Source organism: Zymoseptoria tritici, chromosome 4 (assembly GCF_000219625.1).
Source record: "Zymoseptoria tritici IPO323 chromosome 4, whole genome shotgun sequence".
Taxonomy (NCBI): Eukaryota; Fungi; Ascomycota; class Dothideomycetes; order Mycosphaerellales; family Mycosphaerellaceae; genus Zymoseptoria; species Zymoseptoria tritici.
In genome coordinates this window covers 2,175,213-2,202,613 of record NC_018215.1, presented here as the reverse complement: position 1 = coordinate 2,202,613, position 27,401 = coordinate 2,175,213, and the positions used below count along the sequence as shown (strand labels likewise).

Sequence of the window (27,401 nt, the reverse complement as noted above, 5' to 3'; positions counted from 1 at the left end):
GCAGCATCCGGCCGGCACCGACCAGCAACCAGGAGGAGCAGCAGATAGTATCAGCGAGGATGAATGCTCCACCGACGAGAACGAGGAGACCGACGACGATGACGATGATTCAGACGACATTGGTGGGAGCTTCTCGTACGAACGAGTGTATGCTTCTCAGCAGCAGGATCAACTCGCACGCCCTCCGCCTGATGCGAAGCAACCTCCGACTGCCCGCTCGCAACGTGTGCCACTCAGTCAAGTTCACTCTCAGGATCATCGGAGTCCAAATCAAGGTCAGTTTACTACATGCACGGCCACGTCGTTCTCTGCTGACTACTTCACCTACTACCTAGCATTAGGATTCTCACGCGTGCCATCCACTGCAAAGCCGGGATACATGAATAATGTCATCACAAGCGAAGACCAAGATGTCGGTGTTGTGGAAGCGGTGCAAAACAAGAGCGAGAAGACACAGCCGATGAGCACGATAGCTCAGGCCGACCCTTTGAACGACGGCGGACCTCCACCGTTGAGACAGCAAAACGCCGATCGGCCTCACGACAATGAAAATGACCTGCCCCCGACCCCCACGCCCACTGTAGAGACCGCCGCAGCCTCTCACGGCGAAGTGTACTCCCGATATCCACCCCACAAGGAACTGATGAACACGAACGATACCGCCGATGAGCAGGTCTCTCAACAGCCTGTACCACGCGCGCCTCCTGCTCAGTCAGAGACACAAGAACATTCAGTTGACACGACCGAGCTCCACTCCCAGCAGATGGTGCACCATCGCGGCGGCGCTGAAACGGTCCAGAATCAAGCTGCTACTAGACTACCCCAGCTCGACCAACCAAATCCAGAATTTGACGGGTTTCTAAGCTACGCGTATGGTCTTCTCGATCGCGTGAGAGAGCTTGAGGCCGAGTTGAATGAGCAAGAGCTGAAATGGCAATTCCAAGCTGAGCAGGAGAAGTCCGTTCAGGAAAGCTTGAGAGCTCAAGTGGACACAAAACAGAAGGAGAACGACAGCTTGAACACAGGATTTGAGCAGAACAAAGCAAAGATCACAAACTGTGTAACCAAAGGACAGAAGATGAAGAGCTTCGTCACCGGCCTCGGGACTGACATAGACTCGCTGAAGAAGAGATTCAACCTCAATCGGCTAGAGAGCGAGCAGGCTGCCAAGGATGGACGCGAACACGTAATGAAGCTGGAAGGACTGCTCAACGAGATGTCCAGCCGAGCGCAACAGGCCTCTCAGACCCAGCACGATGCCATGAAACTCTGCCGTGAGACGGCTGCAGAGCTGACAGCAGCAAATTTGCGCTGCAGACACCTTGAAGAACAGCTGGAAGCCAAGTCGAGGCTGATCGTCGAGGAGAAGAACCTGCGTGAGCAAGTTCAGAGTCAACTTACCTCGGTCATAGCGTCTCATGAGGCGACAGGTCGAGAGTTAACATCAACCAAAGACGCCGTACTTGGAAAGCTTGGGGAGCTCAAAATCGGACTCGGCGAATCTACCATCACAGACGAGATGATTGAGATGATCAACAAGACGTTCCAGGCAGTACAAGATGTCAAATCCCAACAGACGCCGATGCACAATGATGTGGTATCTTCGAAGGGCATGCTCGAAAAGCTGGCCGAAGCGTAAGTTTGTCATTGCTTGTGAGAGTCGCGTCCTCTAACAAAGTCCACAGTCTATCTGGCCTACCGCAGCAATACACTCTCGGAACAGAGGAGATGGAGGGCCTGAAAGCTCACATCGAAACCGCTGTCAAAGATCTCAAGTCGGACGTCAGCACTCAAGAGAGACTGGTCGCCCAGCAAACCTCGGATCAGAAGACGATTGATGACCTTCGAGCAGAGGTTCGCAGCAGTGATGCACGAATTTCCGAGATCACGTCGCAGCTATCGACTGCGCGGGAGACGAATACCGAGCTTACGAATCAGAACTCGGTTCTGCAAGAACAAGTCACAAAGCATGAGAGCGACGTTGCTGCCAGTGCATGTGAGCGTGAACAGCTCGGCAACATAAGAGAGAGACTCGCAGCCAAGGAGACGGAACTCTTAACCACGAATTCCAAAGCCGATCTTCAAGCGCAGGAGTTAAGCAGCTTGACTGCTTCCAACGCCGACCTTCAAAAGCAGCTTGAAGCTCTCGAGCAGCGGTTGCAAGAAACACCCGCGATTCCAGACTTTGAGGGGGAGCGCAGTCAGCTCGAACAGAAGCGAGTCAAGGACGTCGAGCACATGCGGCAAAAGATGTCAGATCAGGCGAAGACGTTTCATGCTTTGCACCAGTCGCAAGCAGAGAACACTGAGAAGACGCTGAAATCTGAGCGTGAAAAGCTCCGTGGGGACATTCAACGCCTCAGATTGGAGCTCAATTCAGCCAACAAACGCATCGAGGACCTTACGATTGAACAGCACGGTCAACTTGAGCTGCCAAAGCTTCTAGCTGACAGTCAGAAAGAGGTCAAGGAATTTCGATCAAAGGTCGCGAATCTTGAACAAGCCATCCGGTCAAACGCAGCCACCTTGAAAGATCTGGAGAGCGTTCAGTCTCAACTCACAGCACGCCAGAATGAGCTTCTGGATATGACAAAACAGAAAGACTCTGCGAAGGAGGAGATCGCCGCCCTGCAACGCTCATCTCAAGCAGCGAAGTCGAGTGAGGAGAAAGTCACAAAACAACTCCAACAGGAACGTGTTGCCAATCGCGACGCTGTCCAGGCTCTCCAGGTCGAACTGCAGACAGCGAAAGACTCCAATATTCGTGACGCAAAGCTAGCTGAAGATGCTAAGCGGACAGCCGTGGATGAAGAAAAAGCCAGAAGCAAGAGTGAACTGAACATCATGTCACAACGCCTGCACGATGCCGAGGACACGATCAAGAAGTCTGCTGAGGCATTTCAAAATGCCCTTGCCGAGCAGCAAGAGAAGCACGAACAGCGTATTGCTGAGGAGGTCGACGAAGCAAATAGATATGCGACCGCTCCTGGTGCCTCGCAGACCTTTCCGAGCGGCAGTCAAGGAGCGCCTTCCGCGGATTCGACTGAGAATGGCACTGCGAAGAAGAGGCGAACTCTCGATCGCAGTCAGGTCGAGCGTCATCGGCCCACTGCTCTCCAACAGTCGACTACACAGCGACTAGATTTGTCAAGCCGATTGGCAGGACCTCCAGCTCGAGGACCGATTGTTCCGGAGTCTCAGTCCGAATTCCTACCCCCGAGCAGCTTTTCGAAGAACAATTCCCCTGGTATGAATGCACCAGGGCTGCAGAGACCGAGAGGTGCTGTGGTCGAGGAGTCTCAGCAGTCTTACCCGAACTCGCAAATGCTGAGGGCCACGGGCCTGACTGTAGAGCAATCGCAACAGTCGGGATTCAAATCGCAGCACTTCTCGCAGGTGCGCGGCGAGAACCTGAGAGGCCCAGTGGTGGAAGAATCTCAGCAGCTCTCATTCCTAGGGGCGGTGGTGGATGATGTCGACCGATATGCCTCTCAAGGCGCTGCTGAAGTATCCACGCTGGGCGGTCCCGCACGACTTACATCTCAAGAGGAAGCCGATTTCGAGAACTTGTTCAACCACACCGAGACACAGAGCGCTCAGAACCATACCCAGGTTGTGCGCACCAGTCAAGCAAGCAGGATGGGAGTCTCTCAATGCTCTCAGCAAGATTCGCGAAATTCGAGCACCCGAGTACCTCAGTCCCCTGTCCTTCAGGAGCGGACTGCGCGTCAGAACCATCCGCCTTACATCTCGCGCGGACACGCAGGATCCAGCCTACATGAGCCAGAGACCCGTGTTTCGAAGAAGATCATGGCTCCTCCCAACTCGTCTTCGAAGCGTACTCGCCCCAGCACTGGAGACTCAAGCCGCTCAGGAGGTTCGCGCAGCCAGTCTCAAAACAGGCGTTCCAACAAGACGCCAGAACCGAGAGGCTCCTCGCAGAATGGGTCAGCATCGACTCATGGCAAGCAAGGTTTTCTCAGCAGTTCGCCCATCTTCGCCGACAGCCTCAAGGGCGGGTTGACTGGCGGCACGCAACGTGAGACGTTCGGCCGCCGTCCATCTTCGAAGGGACGTCCGGACTCGAGCGTAAAGCGCAAAGCCTCGAGCCAAGTTGTCAATGGCCACGAGTCGCAGAAGAAGAGGCGTACTAGTGTCGCCGCAAAGGGTGGTGCTACGAGCCAGCCAGCACCCAAGAAAGCTTCGCAGCTTGTGACAACGAGCCGACCATCGAGCCAGACTGGCATGCGCAACACTGCCGGCGCCTCGTCTGTCGGAAGTCGCACGCCAGCGCCGTCTCACATGCGCAGCCACAGGAACTCCCAGCCAACGACCCGACAAACTCGCAGCACGAAGTCATCGCAGAGTATGCTGAACCTTCCAATTCGTGAAAACCCAAGCTAACCGCATCGCAGGGACCGAGATGGGCGCCGCCTTTAGCCAAGAGCTCCCATGAGCGCAAAACGATGAAGAGATTATCCTGAAATGCTCGAAATATGCAAGACATCATCTTATAACATTTCTATGCTTACTCTTTTTGCGAGCAGAGAATTTGCGGGTATCTCAACAGGGCTTGTCTATGGCCCTAGCTTTTACTGCTTTCAAAATGGAGGATTGTACATTTAGACGCATTGTAGCTTTCACATCACGTCTCCATCTCTTATTGCCTGCGGACTCGTGCCATTCCGACATCTTACATGTCCACCATCTTCGTCCGGACGATAGTGGGTTCCTTCCGATTTGACCCTCTTCGAGGCGCGGTTCGCCTTACGGCCAGTTGTGCGTCCGGTGGCCTCGATAGAGCATCCTCGTTATGCTGTCGTATTTCGAAAATTTGAACTCTCGAGATGGCGGCGTATTCCTCACTTTCCGCCTCCACGCTTTGCTTCGAGGAACAGGACCTTTTGCTTGACTGTGAACCCAAATCTTAGTCTTCGTTTCCCGTCTCATTTTATTCCCTTCTTTCACCTACCAACAGGGTCGTATTTCAACATGCTCAGCGGCCGATGTGTTCGCGGTCTCGAGTACGTTCGGTAGAATCCCGTCATCGCCTTGAGGAGGTCAGTAGGCCACTTAATTGAATATTCGAGGTCGGTATACCATTGAGATGAGGCGCACCGCAATGGTACGGGACTTAGCTGTGGAAAGTATCAGCGCATATCACGGGCTTCACAGCGACGACTTGTATACCTTTCTTCGCCATGGCATGGGTCGTGAACTTTCGGTTGCTCGACTTCGTGATGGACTGCGGTCATTCAATTCGAGATTCACGAGATCACGTGCTCAATAGTTCTACACTTGCCGTTCTGCTGGACCTCGGCGGCTGTCGGATGGAGTGACCACACGAAGGCAGCACATGCGCGCCGCTAGCACGGTCGGGCAGTTCTTCGACGAACGAGGGTCACTCTCGATAGACAAACATATACAGAGTCGCATCCGCTGACTCTCAACTACGTGCGCACAAGCCTTCGTTGAACCACTACTCCGAGAACAGCTCCCAATCAACTCCCGTCCGATCTGCTAATCACAATACCGCCAACATGGTCGCCGACGCCCTCGTCTACCACCCTGCGGTGAGCCACTTCAACCGATTCGTAGCAACCACGAGTAAGCGCAAACCCCCCACCCTCCCCTCCACGAAAAAGTACTGAACATTCCTCCACCAGTCGGCCGCGACAAGACCCTCCGAACGATCCAATACTTCTCCCGCTTCCTAGCATGGTACCTCTACCGCACCAACCACCCGGCGACGACCGTCGCAACCTTCGAGACGATCAAAAAGAACTTCGGCAGCGTCCGCAAAGCGATGCGCCTGGGGAAATTCGTCGAGCACTTCAAAGCGGCCGCCATCGCCGCCGACGCCAAGAACCTTGATCCCGTGCTCAAGTACCTCGCCGTGGGCCGTCAGCTGGGCTACGCAATGTACCTGTCGCTGGACGCGCTGACGTACTTGGACCAGACGGGTATCAAGAAGTTCTCGGCGGGAGCGAGGTTGCAGCGGGAGGCGTACAGGGCGTGGTTCACAGGGTTGACGTGTAATATTCTGGCGGGCGTGTATACGCTGTACAACATGAGGCAGTTGGAGCAGCAGCAGGCGGCGAGGAGCGAGGATGCGGAGAAGAAGATGGAGAGCAAGAAGTTGGAGAAGTATGCATATTCGCGGGAGATACACTGCAGAGTGAGAGGACTAACATCTGGGTTTCTAGGGAGAGAGCGGCTGTCAAGCTGCAGCTGCTGTCGGACGTGTGCGATATCACCGTTCCCAGCAGCGCGATCGGATTCGTTAACTTGGACGACGGTGTTGTGGGTTTGGCTGGTACCGTGAGCAGTTTGATCGGTCTATCAGCTGCGTGGCTCAAGACGGCATAAGAGGAGAGGAGGTCCAGGACAAGGGAAGAAAGACAATGGTAATGTCGGCCGTCCTGAGGCAGCAACACTGATTTGTTCAAGCATTTTGTCTACATTTTGCAGCTGGGTTTTGGGAATTCACTTTGTTCATGTGCCGTCACCTGCCATCTCGCGTCTTTCGTGCGGAGAACCCTCGGGCCACTCGGCCTTGGCCTATCGCGCTGCATGGAGACTGCAGGTACAGGTATTAAAGCAAGACTGTTCCTCTGCTAATACAGCTGTCCACTTACATCTCACAAATTCGCTCTGGAAGGCTTTGACGGCTTCCTCAAATCGCCCAGCTCACCATGTCAGACCCAAGCACCCACCCCTCGGCAGACTCATACCGCGCCTCAGGCTTCTCCAACCGCATAGGCTGGGGCCAACGACCTGCTCTCCTCCTCATCGACGTCTGCGCCGCATACTTCACGCCCGGCTCTCCCCTCGACCTAACCTCCAACCCTGCTGCAGCCGCCTCTCCAGACTCCATGAAGCGCCTCCTCACCGCCGCTCGCTCGTCCAAGGTTCCCATTATCTGGACTCAAGTCTCATACACCTCTCCCACACTCGCGGACGCTGGGCTTTTCCACGTCAAAGCACCTGTCATTTCTGTATGGCAGAAAGGTGACACGAGGGGTTTCGATAAGTGTATGCCCGGGTTGGAACCGCTAGAGGGAGAGGAGGTGGTGTTGAAGAAACACCCTTCGGCGTTTTTTGGAACGGAATTGGCGGGCATGCTGAGGTTCATGGGTGTTGACACGGTGGTCATTGCTGGAGTGAGTACGAGTGGGTGTATTCGGGCGACGGCGCTGGACGCTATGTGTCACAATTTCCGGCCGTGAGTATTGAACTCCCGGCGGAGTGAAGGAGGCATTTGTTTGCTGATCATTGTGCAGGATGGTCGTTGGATCCGCGTGTGGAGACCGGAGTCCGGCGATCCACGATGCCAATATCTTCGACATGAGTGCGAAGTTCGCGGACGTTGTCGATGAGCCTGAGGCGATTGAGCACTTGGAAGCTGGGTGGCCGAAGGTTTGATGTGCTTCGCAAGACGTTGGTCGCCGTGCTGTCGCCAGAGCGCTCCTGTAGATGGACAGTCTGATGGATGATGACAGCTCGCAGATAGATCCTTCAACCAAAGGTGTCCAGTCCCACAGCTCCCAAGTCAAAGTCTCCCGCGAAATTGTCCCAAAAGCTGCCGTTGAGGTAATTGAAGAACTCTGCGTCGTCCATCGACTCCGCCGGTGTGGGCTGGCCCATCTCATTCAACGTGTTCGAAAGCCTATCGCCATGTCCGTCCGCATCCCTCACCGGCGACGCCGCCCTCGTACTGTGGGCCATTTTCGCTTCCCATACTTGCCTGGCAAAGCGCAATTTTTTCCCCCACGCACCGAAACAGTCATTCTCGACCTTGATGTCATCCGGCTGTGAAGCGTCGGCTGCCTCGAACTTGGCGGCGAAGGCCTCGAAAGTTTCGGAGAAGCGCATTTTGTCGTTCAATGCGGTGCGAATCCAGGGCTCGGCTTCCATTAACGAGAGTTTTGTGAAGCAGATGAGAGCGTAGACGAAGTGGTCGAAGATGGAGAATGTGACGAAGAAGAAGTCGCCTGTCGGGATGGCTAGGAAGAGATCGAAGATGGATTGAATGGCGTTTGTACAGCCGTAGACGTCTTCGAGATGGTGAGTGAGGATTTTGGTGTGGTTGTCGAAGAGGTTTGCGAGACTGGCTTCCCAGGCGTGGAGTTCTACTGCAAGGCATTGGAGCTGGAGAGGAACGTCGGCGCGCAGTTTCGTCTGTTGTTGTGGACTGCCGCCGATCTCGCGGAGTCTCTCGATGTCAGCTCGGATGGCCGAAGCGTAGACCTTTGCGGGTACGTGAGAAGTGCCGTTGGACACGATGGTGCAAGCCAGGCGCTGGACTCGCACAGTCTGAACGAGGTGGAGATCACTCGCGTACTCGCGTGCTGCGTCGATGACAGAAAGACATTCGTCCATGTACGGGGTGAAGTGCAAGGCTGAAGTCCTGTTGCCGAAATTTGTGGCCATGATGGAGGTATAGTAGAAGACACCCATGAGCACGCGGTGATCTGCGAGGGTCTGTACCCTCTCGGAAGACTTGCGGATGACTTCATTCTTCTGAGGAGCTCTGTCGACGCAGGTGTCAACTGTGAGAGCGACGGCGAGGTGCAGGAGCATCGTCAGTTGGTTGAACCAGAAGACGTGAGGATGGTACCATGCCACCGTGACCATTACGCATTGCAAGAGATCAACGGACCTCTCGCCTTTGACCAGGATGCGCTCTCCAATTTCACGGATGAGGTCTTTAACGCACACTCGCTGCCGCGGAAGATCGTGGAACAGGGCAACGCAGACGATAGCTCGCAGCAGGAGGGGATTGCTTTCGTAGAGCGATTGCGGTGTTGCGTGGCGCGGGATGACGACGAAGGGCATGTAGCATGCCATCAGTTTCTTGTAGCGATCGAGTAGGACTTCTGCTTCGACCAAAGAGATGGCGACCGCTTCAGGATGTTTTGGGGTGTCCGGTTCTCGGTTGAACTGAGAAAGAGCGTCAGTAACGATCGAGCTCGACACAAAGAACGTTGACTTGCTTCGAGATTGTCACCACCACACATAGTATCTAGCACGCTGTAGTCCCGATGTGTTGTGTTCGCAGGATTGTCAAGCTGAGAGATAGCAGGCGAAGGGTGTCCAAGGCCGTTCGATCGAGTCGATGCAGCCGTCTGGGGTGTTGCAGTTGAAAGCAACGGAGTGGAGGACGCCGAAGTCGACGCCGCTTGTAGTTGCGATGTCGACGAAGATAAAGCATTGACGAGATGGTCGAGTTTGTTTTCAAGTTTCTGAAGTTGCGCCGCTCGTCTGTAGCGTGTTGATTAGCATCGATTCGATTGACTGGATACATGTCGAACGAACACGGTCGATAGAGATGAACATACGTTGACTTTTCAGGCTTTCTTCTCCTTGCAACAGCCTCCTTCCTCAGACATTCTTTCCCAAGTCTCGTACATCTGTGACATGAAACCAAGATGTCAGTAGAGTTCAGTGTTCGTGTGAAAGACCAGGGCTCGGATTTACCGTTGACAAGTCCTCTCCGTCCTCTCTTGATCCCAGACACATTTCGCCTTTGCTTTCGCACACGTAACGCAAGATCGCGTGGTATGGTTGGTCGGTTCCATCATTCAGATCATTCGTCAAAATGATTGTGTTGACAGGGAGTTGTAGGACAAGGAGTGAACAAACGGAACGGAGATGGAGGAGAGGGCACCCCGTTCGATGGGACGGAAGCGGGATTTGAAGAAGCTCCGGTCCCGCTCATCCCGAATCCTAAACAACACAACACACCGTCAACGCAATCAGCTGTCATCGAAGTCGCGCATGCATCTCATTATCGAAGTCAGTTGTTTTGTACTGTTCGTTTGCATTCAATAGGAGGTACAGTCAAGCGTAAGCGAGACTCTCAAAGACACTCAATGCTCGCAGAAGGCCGTGACTCCTGCCAAACATGCTCCAAGAACTCCAACCATGTGATTCCGTACCAGCCGTCCATCCGTCCATCCATTCCCTTGATCATGATGAGAAAAACATACGAAATGTTCAAGCGCGCAATTCTGTGCGATTGTACAATAGCAGGCCGTTCTGCTCATTTCCTTCGCTCCTTTACTCTCCCAGTGTCTGCATTTGTTTCGTTCGTACTCGCTCCCTCGCTGAGTTCGCAAGGGATCAGTCCTTCCAACCAAGCCATGTCTCCTCGCCGAGTAGCTCCTCTTCGATTCGTTCGATGTTGGGCAATCACCGCCTCTTCACCCACGGACTGGGCATCTCCTCTCCGTGCACGCCATGATTCCACTTCGCTGGACTCTGCATTCCGCGCTGGCTCGACAGTTCCACCAATGTCCTGCCGCGCACCGGAGGACGGTTCTCCTTTTCCTTCTCTGCCAATGCGGCGGCGCCGAACTTGCCTCCACTGGACTTGCCTGGGCTGGCGACCATGCTGAAGATGTTCCTCTTGAGCGGATCTCTAGCGGCCTTACCGCTGCCATCAGTTGGAGCACTTGGCGCATTGCGTCGAGGTGACAGACCAAGATGGCCAAAGCGAGCACCTGACTGCTGAGTGTAGCCTTGATGCATCGGGCTTGGACTCGCCATGTGCACGTCCATCGGGCTATCTCTAGCTGCATTCGCGCCGAAGTTGCAGGTCGCCATGGTCTTGGCGCGCGCGAAGGGCTTGCGGGAAGACTTCTTCGGTGGTGGGAGGGATGGTTTGGCCGCGCGACGAGCGAGTGGTGATGCATCGTCGTCCATCGGTGGGTCGTCGGTGAGGGAGAGAGATGTGAGGTCGGGCTCGTCAAGCGCGGAGGACGATGATGTCGGGCGAAGGCTGGCTGATCCCATGTCGGGAAGAGAGGTGGCGGACGGGTCCGGCAGGTTACGAGAGAAATGGGAGAAAGCGGCGGTGGTTGCGTGCTTGCCTGGTGGAGGAGTGGAGGAGCGGACGTGTATGGCGGATGTGGAGGATGCAGGGTCGGAAGGAGGGTTGTGACTTGAAGGAAGAGAAGCAAGGTGGAGTGACAGCTTCTCTTCTGCTCGGATGTCGACGGCGGCGTCGAATTGTGCAAGCAGCTCGGCGCGGTTCTTCTCACTGGCTTCGTGAACTTTCTGATCGATGGCGAGGGTGGCGCGGGCGTGCCACTCCATCTCAACCTTCTTGTTGGCTTCGCGGAGTTTGAGGACCTCGGTTTGGAGCTCTTGGAGTTGTTTCTGAGCGGCCTGAAGCTTGTCCATGGCACTGTCGCGCTCGGAAACGACTTTGTCCAGTTGGCCGAGCGCGGCGGCCTGTTCGAGGCGAGTGCGGGCGACTTTGATGTTGGCGAAGGAGAGCAGCTGAGCACAGTCGGGGCGTTGAAGGGGGTTGGTCTTGAGACACCAGGAGATGGCGTCCCAGAGGTCCTGACTGTATTGTGAGGGAAGAGGAGTCAAGCGACCATTCTTGATCTTTAGCACGAGTTCCATGTGGCTCCGAGCTTCGAAGGGAACTCGACGAGAAGCAAGCTCATATATGATGCAGCCTAATGACCATATATCAGAGTGATGCGAATACTTCTCAGCGGCGCAAATCTCTGGTGACATGTAGAATGGGGTGCCGACGTAGGTGCTGGCGAAATCGTGGGAGGCGATGATCTTCGAGAGACCAAAGTCGCCGAGCTTGACGCTGTTGTTCTCTCCGAGGAAGACTAGAACGGTCAGTTTGAGCTAGAGTTGAGGTGATATCGGGACAACCTACCGTTCTCGGGCTTCAGATCACGATGCAAGATGACAGTGTGTCCTTGTTGTCCTTGTTTGCTGACGAGCTTGCCCTTCCTCGAATTTCCCTCTTTGCCCGCCGCTGGGGGATCTTCTCCGTAGTGGCAGCGATACAAGGCGCTCACTAGCTGGGCGAAGATAGTCCAGATGAAGTCCTCCTCAGCCATTCGGTTCCGCTCCTTCAACTTTCTGATGTACCCTCCCAGATCTCCATTGCCGCAGTACTCCATATACAAATGCAAATCGTGCGACGACTTCAAGTGCTCTCGGTGACAGTATTGCACAATATTTGGATGCCGTAGCGACTCCAAGATCTTGAGCTCCGAGTGCAATTGGTCCTTTTCCCGATCCGACATGCGCGTGTACGATATCTCTTTACGGCACAAAACCTCTCCGTTGTTCTTGCGTCTTACCTTTCGAATGATTCCAAATGAACCCTGTCCGATCTTCTCCAAGACATCAAAGTCTTTGTCGTTAGCCATGCTGGCGGTAGATGGGTGATGCTTCTTCTCTCAGATGCTTCGGTATGTCGCTGTTCTCGTGTGTTTGTTGTATGTGTTGAATCTGCCGGTAACGTCTGTGTGAGCCAGTCACAAGGCAAATGAAGGACTAGATATGTTGCAGCATAAGAAGCTCGCAATGTGGTGTGTGGGGAACGAGAGCAGTACGGTATTGTAGTAGTAGAGTCGAAGTTGAAGTCGAAGAAGTAAACACCAAAGTTGTTTAGCCGTTGCTATGGCGGTCACCACTTCCTCCACTGATCCCTGAAACTCTCTTCTAGCGTGGGGGCCAAAGTCGTTTCGCGTGGCGTTTGAACGTCATGCCGGGAAACGTTAGAACTTCAATTCGACTTCATCAACGAACACGACCTGAGCGGCATGTCTTCAGATTCATAGGCATTGTCACAAGTTCGAGAGACAGGAGCGCTAATAGAGCACCCCGACTACGATCATGACCAACATCCTCGGGAAGCACCAGATCGAAAAGGCTCTCTACGAGGAGAAGCAGGATATATCCTCTGGTCGACTGAAAGAAGAAAACCCCTTGGACACGAGCATCGAGTTCCGAAAGTTTTGCGAAGCATGTCGACGAGGTGACCTCAAAGTCTGTCAAGAACAGATCACCACCGGAATCAACATCAACGCCCGAGATGAATACGATTACACACCTCTAATCCTTGTGAGTGGCAACTTTACCCCGAATTCCTGAATCCGACGAAGACTGATTTGCTGATGAGGAGACTCGTGGAGGCATCACTTTGTGGTCACTATGAAGTCGTACAGATGCTCTTGGAGCAAGGCGCATTATGCGAGCGGGATACCTTCCAGGGCGAGCGCTGTTTGTACAATGCGCTGAATGACCGGATACGCAATTTGTTGCTTCAATATGACTACAGCAAGTCTACGGATCCGTTACAACCTCTGGCGGCACATATCACGGCGCTGTTGACGAGAGACACTCCGAAGACGGCGGATATCAGCGTACAAGCTGGTGAGGAAACTTTCGAGCTGCACAAGTTTCTTCTCAGTGCGAGAAGTCCCTACTTTGCTCGGAAGCTGGCCGCTGCACCGGAGACGACAACATGGCGCTTATCTCAAGGCGTCCCGCCGCAGTCGTTTGAGACTTGCATACGGTACTTGTACATGGCAGAAGTCGGTGCGGACCTCGGCGATGGCGACGAAGCGCAAGCGATTCTGACCGGTATCGATAAGCTTAGCCGACAGCTGGAAATCCAGCAAGTGTTTGAGGACATTTTAGCTTCTGGAGATCGACGACAAGCGAGACAGAGGAGGACTGAGGAAGTGGAGAGAGGTCGAGATCAATTGGCGAGCTGGTTTCAAAACAATGTGCTCAAGTACAAAGTGGCTCTCGATACGGCAAAGGCAGATGATGTCAAGTGGGATCGAGATAATGGCATATTCGCAGATGTGCTTCTTCGAGCGGACGAAGACGAAGATCAAGATGATGAGGATCCCGCGCCCAAAGTCCGCCAAGCAACAGGTCCCCTCCAAGGCATTCCCGTCGGCCACTTCCAGCAGGCCTCTCGCTCTCCCTCCCGCCAACGAAAGACCAAGCGTTCCGTCCTCTTTCCCTGCCATCGAGCCATGTTACTCCGCTCGGAAGTCTTCGCAACCATGTTCGCCTCTCCCTTCCGCGAAGGCCAATCCAGCACACACCTCCAAATCGTACCAGTCGATTGCTCCCCGGCGGTGCTGGAAATCATCCTCCGATTCCTATACACCGAGTCTGCCGACTTCCCGCTCTCCATAGCATTAGATGTGCTCACCGCCGCAGACATGCTCTTCATCGATAAACTCAAACAGCGAGCCGCGCTACTTATCAGCACCCTCGGTAACGGCGGCGCATCGGTCGTTGAAGCGGAAAATCCTCGCGGCGACACCACCGTCGACGAAATCCTCGATATCTACGAAGTCGTGCGCGCCGGCTGGGACACCCGCGTCCACCGACTGGAAGAATTCGGTGCAAGATATATGGCGTATCGACTCGAGCGGTATATCGACGAGCCGGAGTTCAAAGATTTGGTCAAGGAGTCGGCGGCGAGGATCCAGGGACGGCAGGAGACGGATACGGTGGAATTGGTGGATGATATCCGGTACTATCTGAGTGAGAGATTTCGGCTGCGGTTTGAGGATGCCGGGTTGGATGAGATGATGGATGAGGAGAGGAAGTGGGTGCAGGCGGAGCAAGACGGTGGTGATAGCGATGATGAGGATGGAATGCCTGCTTCCACGGCGGTACGCAATGACCAAGCCATTGACGGTGCGGCTGGAGGCGTGGTGAGGACGCTGGACGGAGAGATCGCTGGTGATGAGTTTGCGCAGGATGCGATGAATTATCAAATTCTGCTGGGAAAGATCGAGACGTTGATGGACGGACTCGGCTTGGACGGATAGATCTGCAGACAAATACATGTAGAGACAGACAGGCTGCGCAATCTTTCGATGACAAGCCGAATAGCAGGCCACGGACAAGTAGGCGGTATAGTACCGCGCCACGGATGAGTACGGGCGCGACCAGGTTCGGGGAACGACCGTGTACGGTGCCAGATCGCGGCATGCACGATAGCAGATTACGGACAAATGCGATAGCTAGTGAGAGCATCCGGTCTCCCTGCTGACCCTGACCGCATGCGCAGGTCCAGACCCGTCCCAAGACGGTATACGCAGCACGATCAAGCATCACGTCCTTCTCCCTCTTAGGCCATGAGAAAGGACGTCTATAGTGTTTCTGCAAGATTGAGAGATTTCTCTTACCCTCTGCCGGGAAGTCGATAGGGACCGTTCGCGGCACAACGTCCCAGTCCCAATACTACCATCCCGAACGGTTCTTCACGACTTCACCTCATTGGACCCTTGATCAGTATGACTTCGATGTTTCCGGCCGAGGGAAAACTTTCATGAACATGCCGCTGCGCCCGTTGCTTTGGAATCTCTGAAGAACAAGATCTGTCGACGGGATGAAGGTACGAAGCAGGAGGAGAAGAACAACGGGAAGAAGCAAACATTCTCAGGCCGATGCCAATCCGTGGGGCCGAAAGGCGGAAGTGCCAGAACAATCACACACCTCTTGCAGCCCTTGGTGGTAGAATGTCAACAATCCAGCCCCAGCCCGAACAATGCTTCCCACCACCACCACGGATACCGCAGCATGCATCGTCCCTCGTTCTCGCACGTCTCTGATAAACAGTGTTAGCCTGTCTCTATCTCGTCCTGGCATCAAACCATCCAGAAAAATCACACACCAATCGTCGTCCTTGACAGCAAAACATCAACGGCCTACCTAGTTGCACACCTCCGCGCAATATCGTGAACCTTTTGTTTGGCAGCATTTGTCCTCGGTGTACTGGCACCAGGTTCCGCCATCGTTGCATGTCTCTGATAGCAGTGTCAGCACTCCGCAGCGAGCTCGCAGAACAGAAGGCAACTCACTTTGGCACTCGTTGTTGAGGCATTGAAACCTTTCAGAACAGCATGTACTTCCGCTATCGGCGCAGTATGCTATTGAAAGCGGTAAGTCAAGGATGTTCTAGGCTGGGGCAATGGAGGAGTAGTATTCGTACCATGGTCGTTGATACAAGTGAATGGCTCGATGCGGTAGCATGCACCGATCGCCGCGGCGGCAAGGGTGAGCCAGGTGTATGTGAGGACCTTCATGGTTTGAAGTGGTTGTAGGATTTTTGGAGTCTTTGCGAGTCTCTGCGAGGACCTGAGAAGAGAGGCAGAGGGGGAAACGGATGGAGAAGAAAATGGCGGTCAACATGATGGCTCGAGCCTGTCAAAGTAAGCACGGGAATGTGGCTGAGCCGCTGAAGCAGTATTGTGTTGACAAGGACCATCTCGCGGTCGGAAGAGTCGGAACATGGAATCCATGTGACAGCGATATCCCATGTTCGAACCATCGGCAGGGTGTCAACATGTCGAGGAGGAGAGAGGGTTGAACGAGCGTCAAGACCAGTCGTTCTCTTTTGGACACTTCACGTAGTCGATTCGGTTTTGTGAGATGGAGTGAGATGAGGTGAGCATGGATGCGGCTGACTTTAAGTTGATGTCGATCGGATGCGAACATCTCGGGCCCTCTCAGGGACAGTGAGGTAATTGACAAGGACGGAACAGGCACTTGGGCTCTGCCCGAGAGGTTGGAATCACAACGACGCTGTCAGTGGCATCAAGATCACGAAGATCCTCATCACCTTTCGATACGCACCTTCAAGACACCACAAGATGTCTGCTTCGAGCGCTTGCTGCCCCCATCTACCGCAACGTGAGCACGCAACGCAACCTGTCATCCTCTCCTGTCGTGAATGTACGCGTCTTGCCATGTTGTCACCCACGATCCCACCTGCCCTCGGTGCGCGCACCTTCTCTCGAAACGTATCCTAAGGTCGAAAACGGTCGAGCAGACGGTCAACGAGTTGGTTCTGGCGCAGCGCTTCTGCGGCCCTTTCGGCGATTCTTCGTTCCCAGATGTACCTGCGGCAGTTGCACCACGTTCAGGTCACAAGGGAGTCCGGCGATCTCGGGGCAAGGCGTTTCTTCTCATCTCGTTGATGAAGGAATTCCTGATCTGCAACGTCACACTGGAGCTGTCTCGTCTCTTGAGGTCGAAGGGCCGTATGGTTCGGTTTCAGGTATTGCTTCATCCTGCTTCATCTTTCGATTCCGTTGTACATCTTCGTCGTTGACCAGAGCACCTCACGGAAGGAAGTTCCCGATTTTCATCACTGCCAAGCCGACTTCGCATCCTTTCGGCTCAACCTGCTTGCCTGCAAACGAGCACTTGGCGTGTTCTAAACGAGCGTTTTGGAGACACTCTCGCGTTGACAACGACTTGCCACTCCTACAGCCAGCGCCTCATGCCCGCGGTAACTATCATTGCAGCCTTTGCTAGTCTGGCGACAGCGTCGAGCTCGCGCGCGACCCCTCATTCTGAAGATGAGATCGAGGCCCCTTTCAGCAAGGTGAGAGCGAGCAAAGGCACAGCTTAGGGACAGAGCAGCGGACAGGTACGGCAGATCTCTGTTTCAACAGTGTGAGTGGAGCAGAAAACTCTCGCGCTAGAATCCTCCAAAACCTGCCACGAGCTGAACAAGCCACAGGGACATCGCCAGACTGCTCGATATCGTGTGCGGCGATCAAGCGCGGCTTCACAACCCATCATGCCCTGAAGTCGCCGAGGTGACATCGGCCTGATGGAGAAGCTGAATTGCGCAAGTTCGCCTTGCAAGTTGCCATATGCCGTTGCCTCCCCCAAGGAAGATTGATCGACACTCCTCCGCATGATCAGCGGGTCTCCAAAAACGCTGACTCGTTTACAGGAATCTCCACCCGACCTCCATTTGGTTCCGTCCAATAGCATATTTCTTTCATTTCCTTTCGTTTTCCCCTCATGCAGAATGGATTCGGGAAGAAACTAGACAGACGTGTGATCTCGAAGGAATGCCTTGGTGCATAGCGTTGATCCACTAGCTAGAGGCGTGAGCGCCAAACAGCTGCTGGACTCAACAGTAAGGCACCGACATATAAATGGGTCTGTATGTTCACCACATTTCTTCTCAGTTCCACATCCTTGCTCTCATTCTTTCATCGGCGAGATGGGTCTCAAGCAATTCCTCCCGTTTGGCCTCTTCCTGCTAGCAGCGGCGCTCCCTGCCGCAGAAATCAGACAAGAGCAGGAATCCGAATATGAATACATCGTCGTTGGCAGTGGAGCCGGAGGCGGTCCACTTGCATCTCGTCTGGCTCGGGAAGGCCACAGCACGCTGTTAATTGAGGCTGGAGACGATCAGAGCAGCAATCCAAACACCACTGTTCCCATCTTCCAGTATGTTTGGGAACTTCCTATGAGCAAGAAAGACGGGTCGCTAACTCTCGAACAGAACACTAGTATCAGGGGATCCCGCCCTACGATGGGACTTCTATGTCTCTCACTACCAGGACCAACAACAAGCCCAGCGGGATCCCAAGTACAGTTACGATACTCCAAACGGAGAATATACTGGACTCACGCCTCCTTCGGGTATGTAGACATGCTTCGAGCATGAGCTGTGCCTTTCTGACAGAATTCAGGCGCCACTCCGAAAGGAGTCCTGTACCCACGAGCCGGCACTCTCGGAGGCTGTGTAACACACAATGCCCTAATTTTCATCACAGCCCACGACTCCGACTGGGACAACATCGCCACTCTGACTGGAGACGCCTCATGGTCCGCTTCAAACATGGGCAAATACCTCGACAAAGTTTACGAATGGCAGAGCGTGAACCCAACCGACCCTACGATTCTTCTCAAGGACTTGCAGCTTGTCCGACAGCTCGCCGGGGGTGCAGGTGTGATCGCTCCTGGACTTGATCTGCTCAAGCCGGTCGTAGGTCTAGGCACCGCGCTTCTGGGTGACCCGAACGCTCGTCTTCCGAACCGTGACTCCACTGAGGGCTTCTATCCCATTCCTCTGATCGCTGAGAAGGGAGCACGAAAGAGTGTTCGAGAGCACATTAAGGACACCGTTGCTCAGGGATACCCCTTGACGGTCAAGACCGACACTTTCGTCACAAAAGTCGTCTTTGACAAGTCTGGAGATGAGCCAAAAGCGGTCGGCGTGGAGTATCTCGAAGGAAGCTACCTCTACCGCGCCAGTCCTCGCAGCAGCGGTCGCTCAGGAACACCCGGATCCGTCAACGCTACTAAAGAAGTCATCCTAGCAGGCGGAACATACAACACAGTCCAAATGCTAAAGCTCTCCGGAATTGGTCCTAAAGCCGAGCTCGACTCGTTTGACATTCCCATCCTCGTCGACTCCCCGGGCGTAGGCACCAACATGCAAGATCGCTACGAAATCGGCCTTAATGTCCAACATACCAAAGACTTCAACATTCTCGAAGGCTGCACCCTCGATGCTAAACCCCACGACGAATGCTATAAGCAATGGGTTTCCGGCGCCCCTGTCCTCGCCCAACGCGGTACATACGCTACAGATGGTCTCGCGGCTACGATGGTCGCCCACTCAGACTACGCCGAAAACTCCGACGTCGACATGTTTATCTTCGGGTCTCCAGCCAATTTCACAGGGTACTTCCCTCAATGGTACGACCACATCGTAGACCAACACAACTTCTACAGTTGGTACACCCTCAAAGCCCACACGCGAAACACAGCCGGAACAGTCAAGCTCCGCTCCGCCGACCCCCTCGACGTCCCCGAGATCGCCTTCAACTACTTCACCTCCCCAGGATCCGACAAAGATCTCGCCTCCATGGTCCAAGCATTGAAAATGTCGCGACAAGCTTTACAGCGGTATAACAATGACCCTATCCTGAATCTCCTTCCAGGAAGTAAATTTGAGGAATTCTTTCCCGGGCCGAACGTCCAGAGTGATGCGGAGCTGGGTCAGTATATTAAAGATCGGACCTGGGGACATCATGCTGCTTGCTCCGCGCCGATTGGAGCGGATGGCGATCGGAACGCTGTGCTTGATAGCAAGTTCCGGGTTAGAGGTGTCAAGGGATTGAGGGTTGTAGATGCGAGCGTTTTCCCTAAGATCCCGGGAGTTTTTATCCAGGCGCCGATTTTTGTTATGAGTGAGAAGGCGGCGGATACCATTCTTAATGGGTAGAGGGAAGAGACGACGGTGGGGTTTGGATGTAAATATGGCGAATGAATGATGATACATGGTTCCTGCCGTTTGATGCACTGTGAAATCAGCTTGAATTCTGCGGAGGTAATGGAGTGAAGCCTGTCATTTTGTCAACACCCGAAGTCTCCGAAACGCAAAGTCCTCCGATGGAGACTACTCGAGCCTGCGAGGTAAGCTTGCATCGAGGAACAGCGAGAATTGAGTGTGCGGCAGGACGCTTCCTCGTCTTTGAGCATTGCAGTTGGGCGCCTCGGTATTGTGAGATGGACGAGGTGAGGTCAGGATCGATGCGGCTGTTCTTAAGGTGATGTGGTTTGGCTATGCGAACATCTCGGGGTGTCTCCGGAACAGGGAGGCAGTGGCTGAGAGTCCAGGACGGTGAACAGGCGCCGACATGCCGAGAGGATGTGTAACAACGAGGTCGTTTGTACGAAGAGTACGAAGTACTTTTGTGTCGTCGGTTGAGGACTGACTTATCGTCTCACAACTCGCGGTCGCTCTGCTGGACGCAGCAGTGTGCATAATGCAGTGTATGCATAAAAAGTTCGCTGCGGCTCTGTGCGCATGCACACGCGGGTCTTGCAGCTCCGTCGTTTTATGCATCCACAGTCGGGCTGTTGTATTGTCTCCTCAGCTCGGTATGGAGGGAAGGGAATGCGTAGGCGAGGTAGGTCAGGTCAGGCAGGAACGAGGGGTTGTTGCTGAAGAAGACAAGAGAAGGAGGGAGTCGTTTGCTGTTCACCTCAGCTTCATCCTCTTCCAACACAACTCGTGAATCCCTCCTCGTCGACTCACAGCGCCCACACACATTCGCACGCATCTCTCCCAAGCCCCACGGACCAAGCAGTGCGTAAATGGTCATCATGTATATCCTGGGCGCAACGGCGTCAATATTGGACTCCCAGCTGAGAGAGCCATGCGATGGAATCCGAGGCATACGAACGACGTCTCCAATTCGAGTCATACCAAACGACAATCTTCACGCAAGATCCCGGCTGGGAACTCTGCGGAATGGCGAGCGAGGAAGTGACGAAGTCAGAACAGGCAGCGACCGACTCTGCGCCCAAGAATCTTGTCCATACGAAGAGTACGAAGGATGGAGGACGGGAATGTCGGCCAAAGATGAGCGCCGCCTCCGCTCCCTCACACAACCTCGAGTGGTTCCAAGATCGGATCGACACGGTCTGGCTCGTCCAAGCTCGTCGTGGCTCATCTCATGTAAGCAACGTGGGCTTAGTCTCAAAGTCTACCACCCAAAGGACATACCTCCTAGCATTGCTCTCACTTCCGGCAGTAACGACACTGCACTGCCTCACACATCTCACCCTCCTCGCACATCCGAAGTGCCGCGACAGCTCCATTACCAAGAAACGACAGGCATCCGATCGTGTCATTCGAGTTCCTCATGCACTCCCGGAAAGGATCTTTGATTCACTCCATTGTCTACTAAGATGACGCAGTCACAACATTTCGCTTAACTACCTACGACGGCAGTACGACTTCCTGAGTACCATGAGCACTGGTCACTGTCTATTCTCACCACCTATACTGCACCGTCGACTATCGCAGTCTCAATCTCTTCGCCCGACGCCCACGACCTGGCCTGCATCCCCGCGACAGTACGACCTATCACCTCATACCGCCTAGCTTGAGGCATCCAACATCCCGGCCTGTTAGGCCACAACCCTGGTTCACCGCCCCGGTCTGGATGTCGAAGGTTTAACGCCGTCCAGGTGTGCTCCGCCTCCCTCTCTCGCGACTATGAATCCACCAGCTTCGCCCGGCGACGGTTCACAATCCAACGCCGCCATGAATCCTCCACCCCCTCCCTCCATGTACGGCAACTTCAATGCCGTCAACAACCCTTCTGTTGCACAACAATGGTCGGCGGGAGATCTCGACTACGGCTACGACGAAAACGATCATGATCAGGACCAGGACGGCGATGGAAATGGGGACGGCGACGGCGATGGTGGAGACAGAGATGCGAAACGGAGGAGGATTGCACGAGCTTGTGATATGTGTCGCAAGAAGAAGATCAAGTGCGATGGCAAGATGCCGAAGTGCAGTCATTGTGAGAACTACAAGACCGAGTGCATATTTACACATGTGGAGAAGAAGCGGGCGCCGCCCAAGGGAGCGAAATATATCGAAGGACTGGAGAATCGGCTGGGTCGCATGGAGAGTCTGTTGAGACTGTCTGGCTTGCTGGCGGAGAACGATCGAGGACGGACTGATTTGGGTACACTGGAGAAGCGACTGGCGGAGAGAGGAAAGGTCGGAAATGGTACGGGTAGCCCAGCATCGCCAACATCTCCAGCTATGAATCGTGCGAACAAGAACGGGAGCACGCCCGTACAAGGTGATGCGTCTAGGGAGAAGGTGCCAAGTCCGGAAAAGGAGCAGAACGGGAATGGCAGTATTGCCTCGTCGGTGGAAAAGACGTCGGCAGATGCTGCTCCACAGGACGTGGCCAAAGACGAGGACGGGCTTGCCGATCAAATGTGTAGTCTGATCACAAACACTGCTGGCGAAACGAGATATATTGGATCATCTTCTGGCTTCAGTATCTTCAGTCCGAAAGGTATCGATTGGGTAAATGCGAAAACCGGAGACAAGAGCTTCCAAAAGATGATTGCAAAACAAGGAGCAGAGGAGAAGGAGGGGTGGGAGCATTGGAAGCCGGAAGTCTTCAACGATTTGTTCCACCGAAAGATTTTCAAGCCTCTGCCTGGTCGAGAAGAGTGTCAGGCGCTATTGAAGGACTACTTTGAGAACTTCAATTGCATGTTTCCGCTATTCCACGAGCCGACGTTCATGCATCTGGTCGACAAACACTACTCGATGGAGCCGTATGACGGAGCTGGATGGTGGGCTAGCTTGAACGTCGCTCTTGCCATTGGGCATCGTCTTCGAGTAATGAGCAATGTCACTGGATCGGAGGAGGATGAAGTGGCCTGGGCATATCTCAAGAACGCCATGGCCGTCATGACAGAGCTGACCATGCGGAGCAATGATCTCCTCTCCGTGCAGGCTCTTCTCGGTATGGCATTATTTTTGCAGGGCACTCCCAATCCACAGCCCAGCTTCTTTCTGGTCTCTGCAGCTGTACGACTTGCGCATTCGATCGGTCTGCACAAGCGTGGTTCCGGCTTCAACTTGAATGAAGTGGAGAACGAACAGCGAAAACGTGTTTTCTGGATCGCATACCTCCTAGACAAAGACATTTGCCTCCGATCGGGTCGACCTCCAGCGCAAGATGACGACGACATGAATGTTGAACTACCGTCGGAAAATCCACCAGATCACATCGGCAGTATTCCACTTTCCGATGAGAATGGCAAATCCGGCACAATGAACCTCTTCAGACTGATGTGTCGATTCGCTGGAATTCAGTCACGCGTCTACAAGCAACTTTACTCCGTCAAAGCCAGCCGGCAGAGCGACGGCGAGTTGCTGAACACCATTGGTGAGTTGGATGCTCAACTGGAAGAGTGGAAGGACAGCATACCATTGGACTTCCGACCGGAGCATGAGATCAAGGCGGCGCACACGCCGTTGATTTTGCACATTGTGGTACTGCATTTCGCGTACTACAATTGCCTGACCACGATACACCGCATGAGTGTGCATCATGGATATTGGACGAGTCGATTGAGCGACTACGCTATTCAAGGGCTGAATGCGCGGCCGCTCAATCCGAGAGTGTTCATGAGTGCTGCGCTGTGTGTCAACGCTGCGAGGACCAGTATTGCGCTTATTCGGTACATTCCTCAAGGCGACTATGCTTGTGTTTGGTATGTTGTTCTTCTCATTGCATCCGATGGACCTCTTTACTGACATACCAATCTAGGATGATCCTCTATTACCCTGTCTCCGCTCTCGTCACCCTCTTTGCGAACATCCTGCAAAATCCACAGGATGCTCGTGCCCGCTCCGATCTGAAACTCATGTCCAGCGTCGTCTCCTTCCTCACTATGCTCGAACGCGATGTCTCCGAGCCCAACTCCTCCGTCCGCCGAATGCTTTCCGTCTGCGCCGAGTTCGAACGAATAGCAAGAGTTGCTCTCGACAAAGCCGAACGTGAGATGCGCGGACGTGGAAAGCGCAAGCAAGCTGAGAAGGAGAGGGAGAAGGCGATCAGACATGCTGTCAGCGGAGAAGTACACCTCGGACTGGAAGAGGGCAAGACTTTAGAGATGTTGCAGGTGGAGACGCAAGCAAGCTATCGCAGGCCAGTACAGACGCCCAGTCTACGCGCTAGTGTCGCAGAGTCTCAAGCTGGCAGTCAGAGTCCCAAAAGCTGGGCAGGCAGTCCAACTGGCCCCAACGGAGCTGACTACAACGCCGCCGCTCAAGCTGCGATGCCACCACCGCGGACGGGTCACCAATCTGGTCATTCGCCGAACATGCAGCAGCAACATCCACAACCATTCAACGCTGCGTCGTATCCAATGCCCAACAATGGTGTCAATGCAATGGACTACTCCAACGGCCACCTCCATCCCCAACAACAGCAACAACCCTTCACACCCGACTTCACGACCTCCGCAGGCCCAACCTTCGGCCAATCAACCTCTCCCATGACCGCCGACTTCACCTTCAACCCCTCCCCATCCTCGGCACCCCTACCCGCAGATCCCAGCGGCGCGTTTCAGCAACCTTTTGTGCCGCAGGACTTGTGGCAGATGCCGATGACGTTGGAGTGGGATTGGGCGGAAGGGTTGGGGATGGGAAGTTTTGCGCTCGGTGGAGGAGGAGGGATGTATGGCAATGGAGGTGCGGGGATGGGTGGTGGAGGAGGAGGAGGAGGAGGAGGAGGAGGAGCGGGAGGGAGTTGGGAGTATAATCTTTGGCCGCCGCCGACGGGGCCGACTGGAGAGAATGGTTGAGGGATGGGAGCTGACGGGAGCGCATGGATGGGAGAATGGTCTGATTTTTTGAGCGTGCTGGAGTGATAATATGGTCCGAGGAATTTGCGAGGCGTTTTGGCTGGGATGAAGGGGCTTGAAGCTGTATTGAACGTACGATTCTCGGTCGTTCGTCGGATGGAAACGACCGGGCAAGGATGTGTGAAGAGGAGGACGGATGCTCGGTTGGAGGATGACTTGGATAATGAACAATTGCTCGCTTAAGGACTGGAGGATTTTGTGCTGCAGTACGAATGATAGAGAGGATCCAACTCGACTCGACTCGCTTCTACTGCTCAATCCTTCTCACTCTTGCTTCAACAAGACTTCACCTCAGCAGTGTCTACTCCGTTCACGCAGGGCAGGTCGCAAACGGTATGCGATGTACAACTTTTATGTCGATATGTCTACGATGTCGCACGGACCTCAAGGTACACGCGCGACCCTGACGCGGATCATGAGATCATGCTTCTGTCGTACGATCAACAAATTCGAGAACGTCGAATCTCGTACGATTGACTGTTGTCCAATGGTCAATACATAATTCCACCTTCACTCTCAAACTCGACGACTCTCACTCTCACTCTCCCTGACACGATCTTCACTATGGCGTCCAAGAAGGTCGCAGTGAAAGCAGAGCCTCATGGCTTTGAATTCGGCGGACCGTACGTTCACTACAACCAAGCATCACTACAAGCTCACATCTAACACTCTTCACAGCATCGGCGCCTCACTCATCTCCTTCGGCCTGCCCATCGGCTGCTACGCCTTTGCCTTCCTCTGCAACGATGTTTCCGGCTGCCCGGCGCCCTCCCTGCTCTCGCCGTCGAAACTATTCACCGCGCCGGCTCTGTCCAACAAATCAGGATTCCAGCACGCCTTGGATACATTGGCAACAGAAGTGGGATGGCCAGGCTGGACGGGTCTGCTGAATACTGAGGCGGTCGTGGGGACATTGGCGTGGTATGCGATCAGCTTGTTGCTGTACGCCATTTTGCCGGCGCAGGAGGTTGAGGGTGTGGAGTTGAGTACGGGAGGGAAGTTGAAGTATCGTTTCAACAGTGAGTGGACAATCGGTTGATATGGACTGACACGATGGACTATGGGCTGACAACGACCAGCGTTCCTCACCGCCGTGACGATCCTCGTCGCATGTGCTGCCGGTACCTTCACTCTGGGCCCACACTTCCAGGTCTGGACTTTCATCGACCGCAACTACATCCAGATCCTCACGGCCAATATCCTCATCTCCTACGCCCTGGGAACCTACGTCTACATCGCCTCCTTCGGCGTCAAGCCCGGCAATGCCGACAAACGGGAACTCGCCGCCGGCGGCCACAGCGGCAACATCCTCTACGACTGGTACATCGGCCGCGAACTCAACCCCCGCATCTCCAACCCCCTCGTCGGCGAAGTCGACATCAAATCCTTCATGGAGCTCCGCCCGGGCATGATCGGCTGGATGATCCTCGACCTCGCCTGGATCGCAAAGCAATACCGCACCTACGGCTACATCACGGATTCCATCCTGATGGTCGTCGTCTCCCAGTCCGTCTATATCCTCGACGCCCTGTGGATGGAACCCGCCATCCTCACCACGATGGACATCACCACCGACGGCTTCGGCTTCATGCTCGCTTTCGGCGACCTCACCTGGGTGCCGTTCATCTACTCCATTCCCGCCCGCTACCTCAGCGTGCACCCCATCATCCTCGGCCCGGCCTACATCGCCGCCATCCTCGCCGTGCAAGGGCTCGGATACTACATCTTCCGCGCCTCCAACAACGAAAAGAACCGTTTCCGCAATAACCCCAATGACCCCGCCGTGGCTCATCTGAAGTACATTGAAACCGCGAGTGGATCCCGCCTCATCACCTCCGGCTGGTGGGGCACCGCGAGGCATATCAACTACATGGGCGACTGGTTCATGAGCTGGTCGTACTGCTTGCCCACCCTCGCGGCCGGATACCGTCTCACGCCGAGTATTCTGTACCCGGGCACGAGACTGGTGACGACGGATGGCATGCAAGGGTATGCGATGCCGATTACGTATTTCTTCATGATCTACTTTGCGATTTTGTTGGTGCATCGCGAGATGAGGGATGAGGCGAAGTGTAAGCGTAAGTATGGCAAGGATTGGGATCGGTATTGTGAGATTGTGAGGTGGAGGGTTTTGCCGGGGGTTTATTAGAAAGTGGGTGAATCGAGAACGGGGTGGAGGGAGGAGGAGGGTTGATGGGTTCTTGAGACGTGGATTGGGAAGAATGTTAGGGAGGAGCGTGCCGAGGGAGGAAATGTAACAGGACATGGGTGGTATAGCAGAGGAATAGAAGCGTCATCTTCTATTGAGCTACCATCCATCTTCGATCCAGTCTCGTTGCGATCCCACGGGCATCAAGGACAGCGAAGACACCTTGAAGGAAGATAAGGAAGTGATAGCGCAGGGAATATCGTATTCTCGCGCTAAGCCTATTTTGAAATACTTTGAATTCACCTGGCTTTATGAATCGTCTAAAACAAGATAAAGCTCAACACTAGGTAGCTTCGTACGACTACAATTACCTAACTACTTCACTACTTCTATCTACCTGCCTTCACTCTTCTCTTAACAGTTTACGGCCCGGACTAAAGAGCAC

At 54.2% G+C, this 27,401-nt stretch overlaps 7 protein-coding genes across 7 annotated transcripts; 6 read left to right on the top strand and 1 right to left on the bottom strand.

The window, feature by feature from the left end:
* Positions 1-5,540: 5,540 nt before the first annotated feature.
* On the top strand, positions 5,541-6,369 carry MYCGRDRAFT_41212 (uncharacterized protein; the record flags this gene model as incomplete). Its single annotated transcript, XM_003853249.1, has 3 exons — positions 5,541-5,607; positions 5,667-6,147; positions 6,207-6,369. 3 exons carry the CDS (start codon positions 5,541-5,543, stop codon positions 6,367-6,369), a joined length of 711 nt encoding a protein of 236 aa, XP_003853297.1.
* Positions 6,370-6,695: 326 nt separating this feature from the next.
* Positions 6,696-7,229, top strand: MYCGRDRAFT_92762 (uncharacterized protein; the record flags this gene model as incomplete). Its single annotated transcript, XM_003853250.1, has 1 exon — positions 6,696-7,229. The coding sequence occupies one exon, from the start codon at positions 6,696-6,698 to the stop codon at positions 7,227-7,229; it is 534 nt and encodes a 177-aa protein (XP_003853298.1).
* A 4,015-nt stretch (positions 7,230-11,244) lies between these two features.
* On the bottom strand, positions 11,245-12,188 carry MYCGRDRAFT_41334 (uncharacterized protein; the record flags this gene model as incomplete). Its single annotated transcript, XM_003853053.1, has 3 exons — positions 11,245-11,636; positions 11,687-11,745; positions 11,821-12,188. Coding segments are annotated over 3 exons (819 nt in total), but the record flags the coding sequence as incomplete, so codon positions are not given.
* Positions 12,189-12,589: 401 nt separating this feature from the next.
* On the top strand, positions 12,590-14,621 carry MYCGRDRAFT_71444 (uncharacterized protein; the record flags this gene model as incomplete). Its single annotated transcript, XM_003853251.1, has 2 exons — positions 12,590-12,885; positions 12,957-14,621. The coding sequence occupies 2 exons, from the start codon at positions 12,658-12,660 to the stop codon at positions 14,619-14,621; spliced, it is 1,893 nt and encodes a 630-aa protein (XP_003853299.1).
* Positions 14,622-17,815: 3,194 nt separating this feature from the next.
* On the top strand, positions 17,816-19,834 carry MYCGRDRAFT_71439 (uncharacterized protein; the record flags this gene model as incomplete). Its single annotated transcript, XM_003853252.1, has 3 exons — positions 17,816-18,048; positions 18,104-18,243; positions 18,294-19,834. The coding sequence occupies 3 exons, from the start codon at positions 17,819-17,821 to the stop codon at positions 19,832-19,834; spliced, it is 1,911 nt and encodes a 636-aa protein (XP_003853300.1).
* A 2,004-nt stretch (positions 19,835-21,838) lies between these two features.
* On the top strand, positions 21,839-24,576 carry MYCGRDRAFT_10667 (uncharacterized protein; the record flags this gene model as incomplete). The annotated part of the gene is made up of 4 exons (XM_003853253.1): positions 21,839-22,210; positions 22,262-23,652; positions 23,709-23,953; positions 24,167-24,576. Coding segments are annotated over 4 exons (2,418 nt in total), but the record flags the coding sequence as incomplete, so codon positions are not given.
* Positions 24,577-25,316: 740 nt separating this feature from the next.
* ERG24 (ERG24, C-14 sterol reductase) lies at positions 25,317-27,374 on the top strand (the record flags this gene model as incomplete). Its single annotated transcript, XM_003853254.1, has 4 exons — positions 25,317-25,430; positions 25,486-25,826; positions 25,887-26,885; positions 27,304-27,374. The coding sequence occupies 4 exons, from the start codon at positions 25,372-25,374 to the stop codon at positions 27,372-27,374; spliced, it is 1,470 nt and encodes a 489-aa protein (XP_003853302.1).
* Positions 27,375-27,401: the final 27 nt, after the last annotated feature.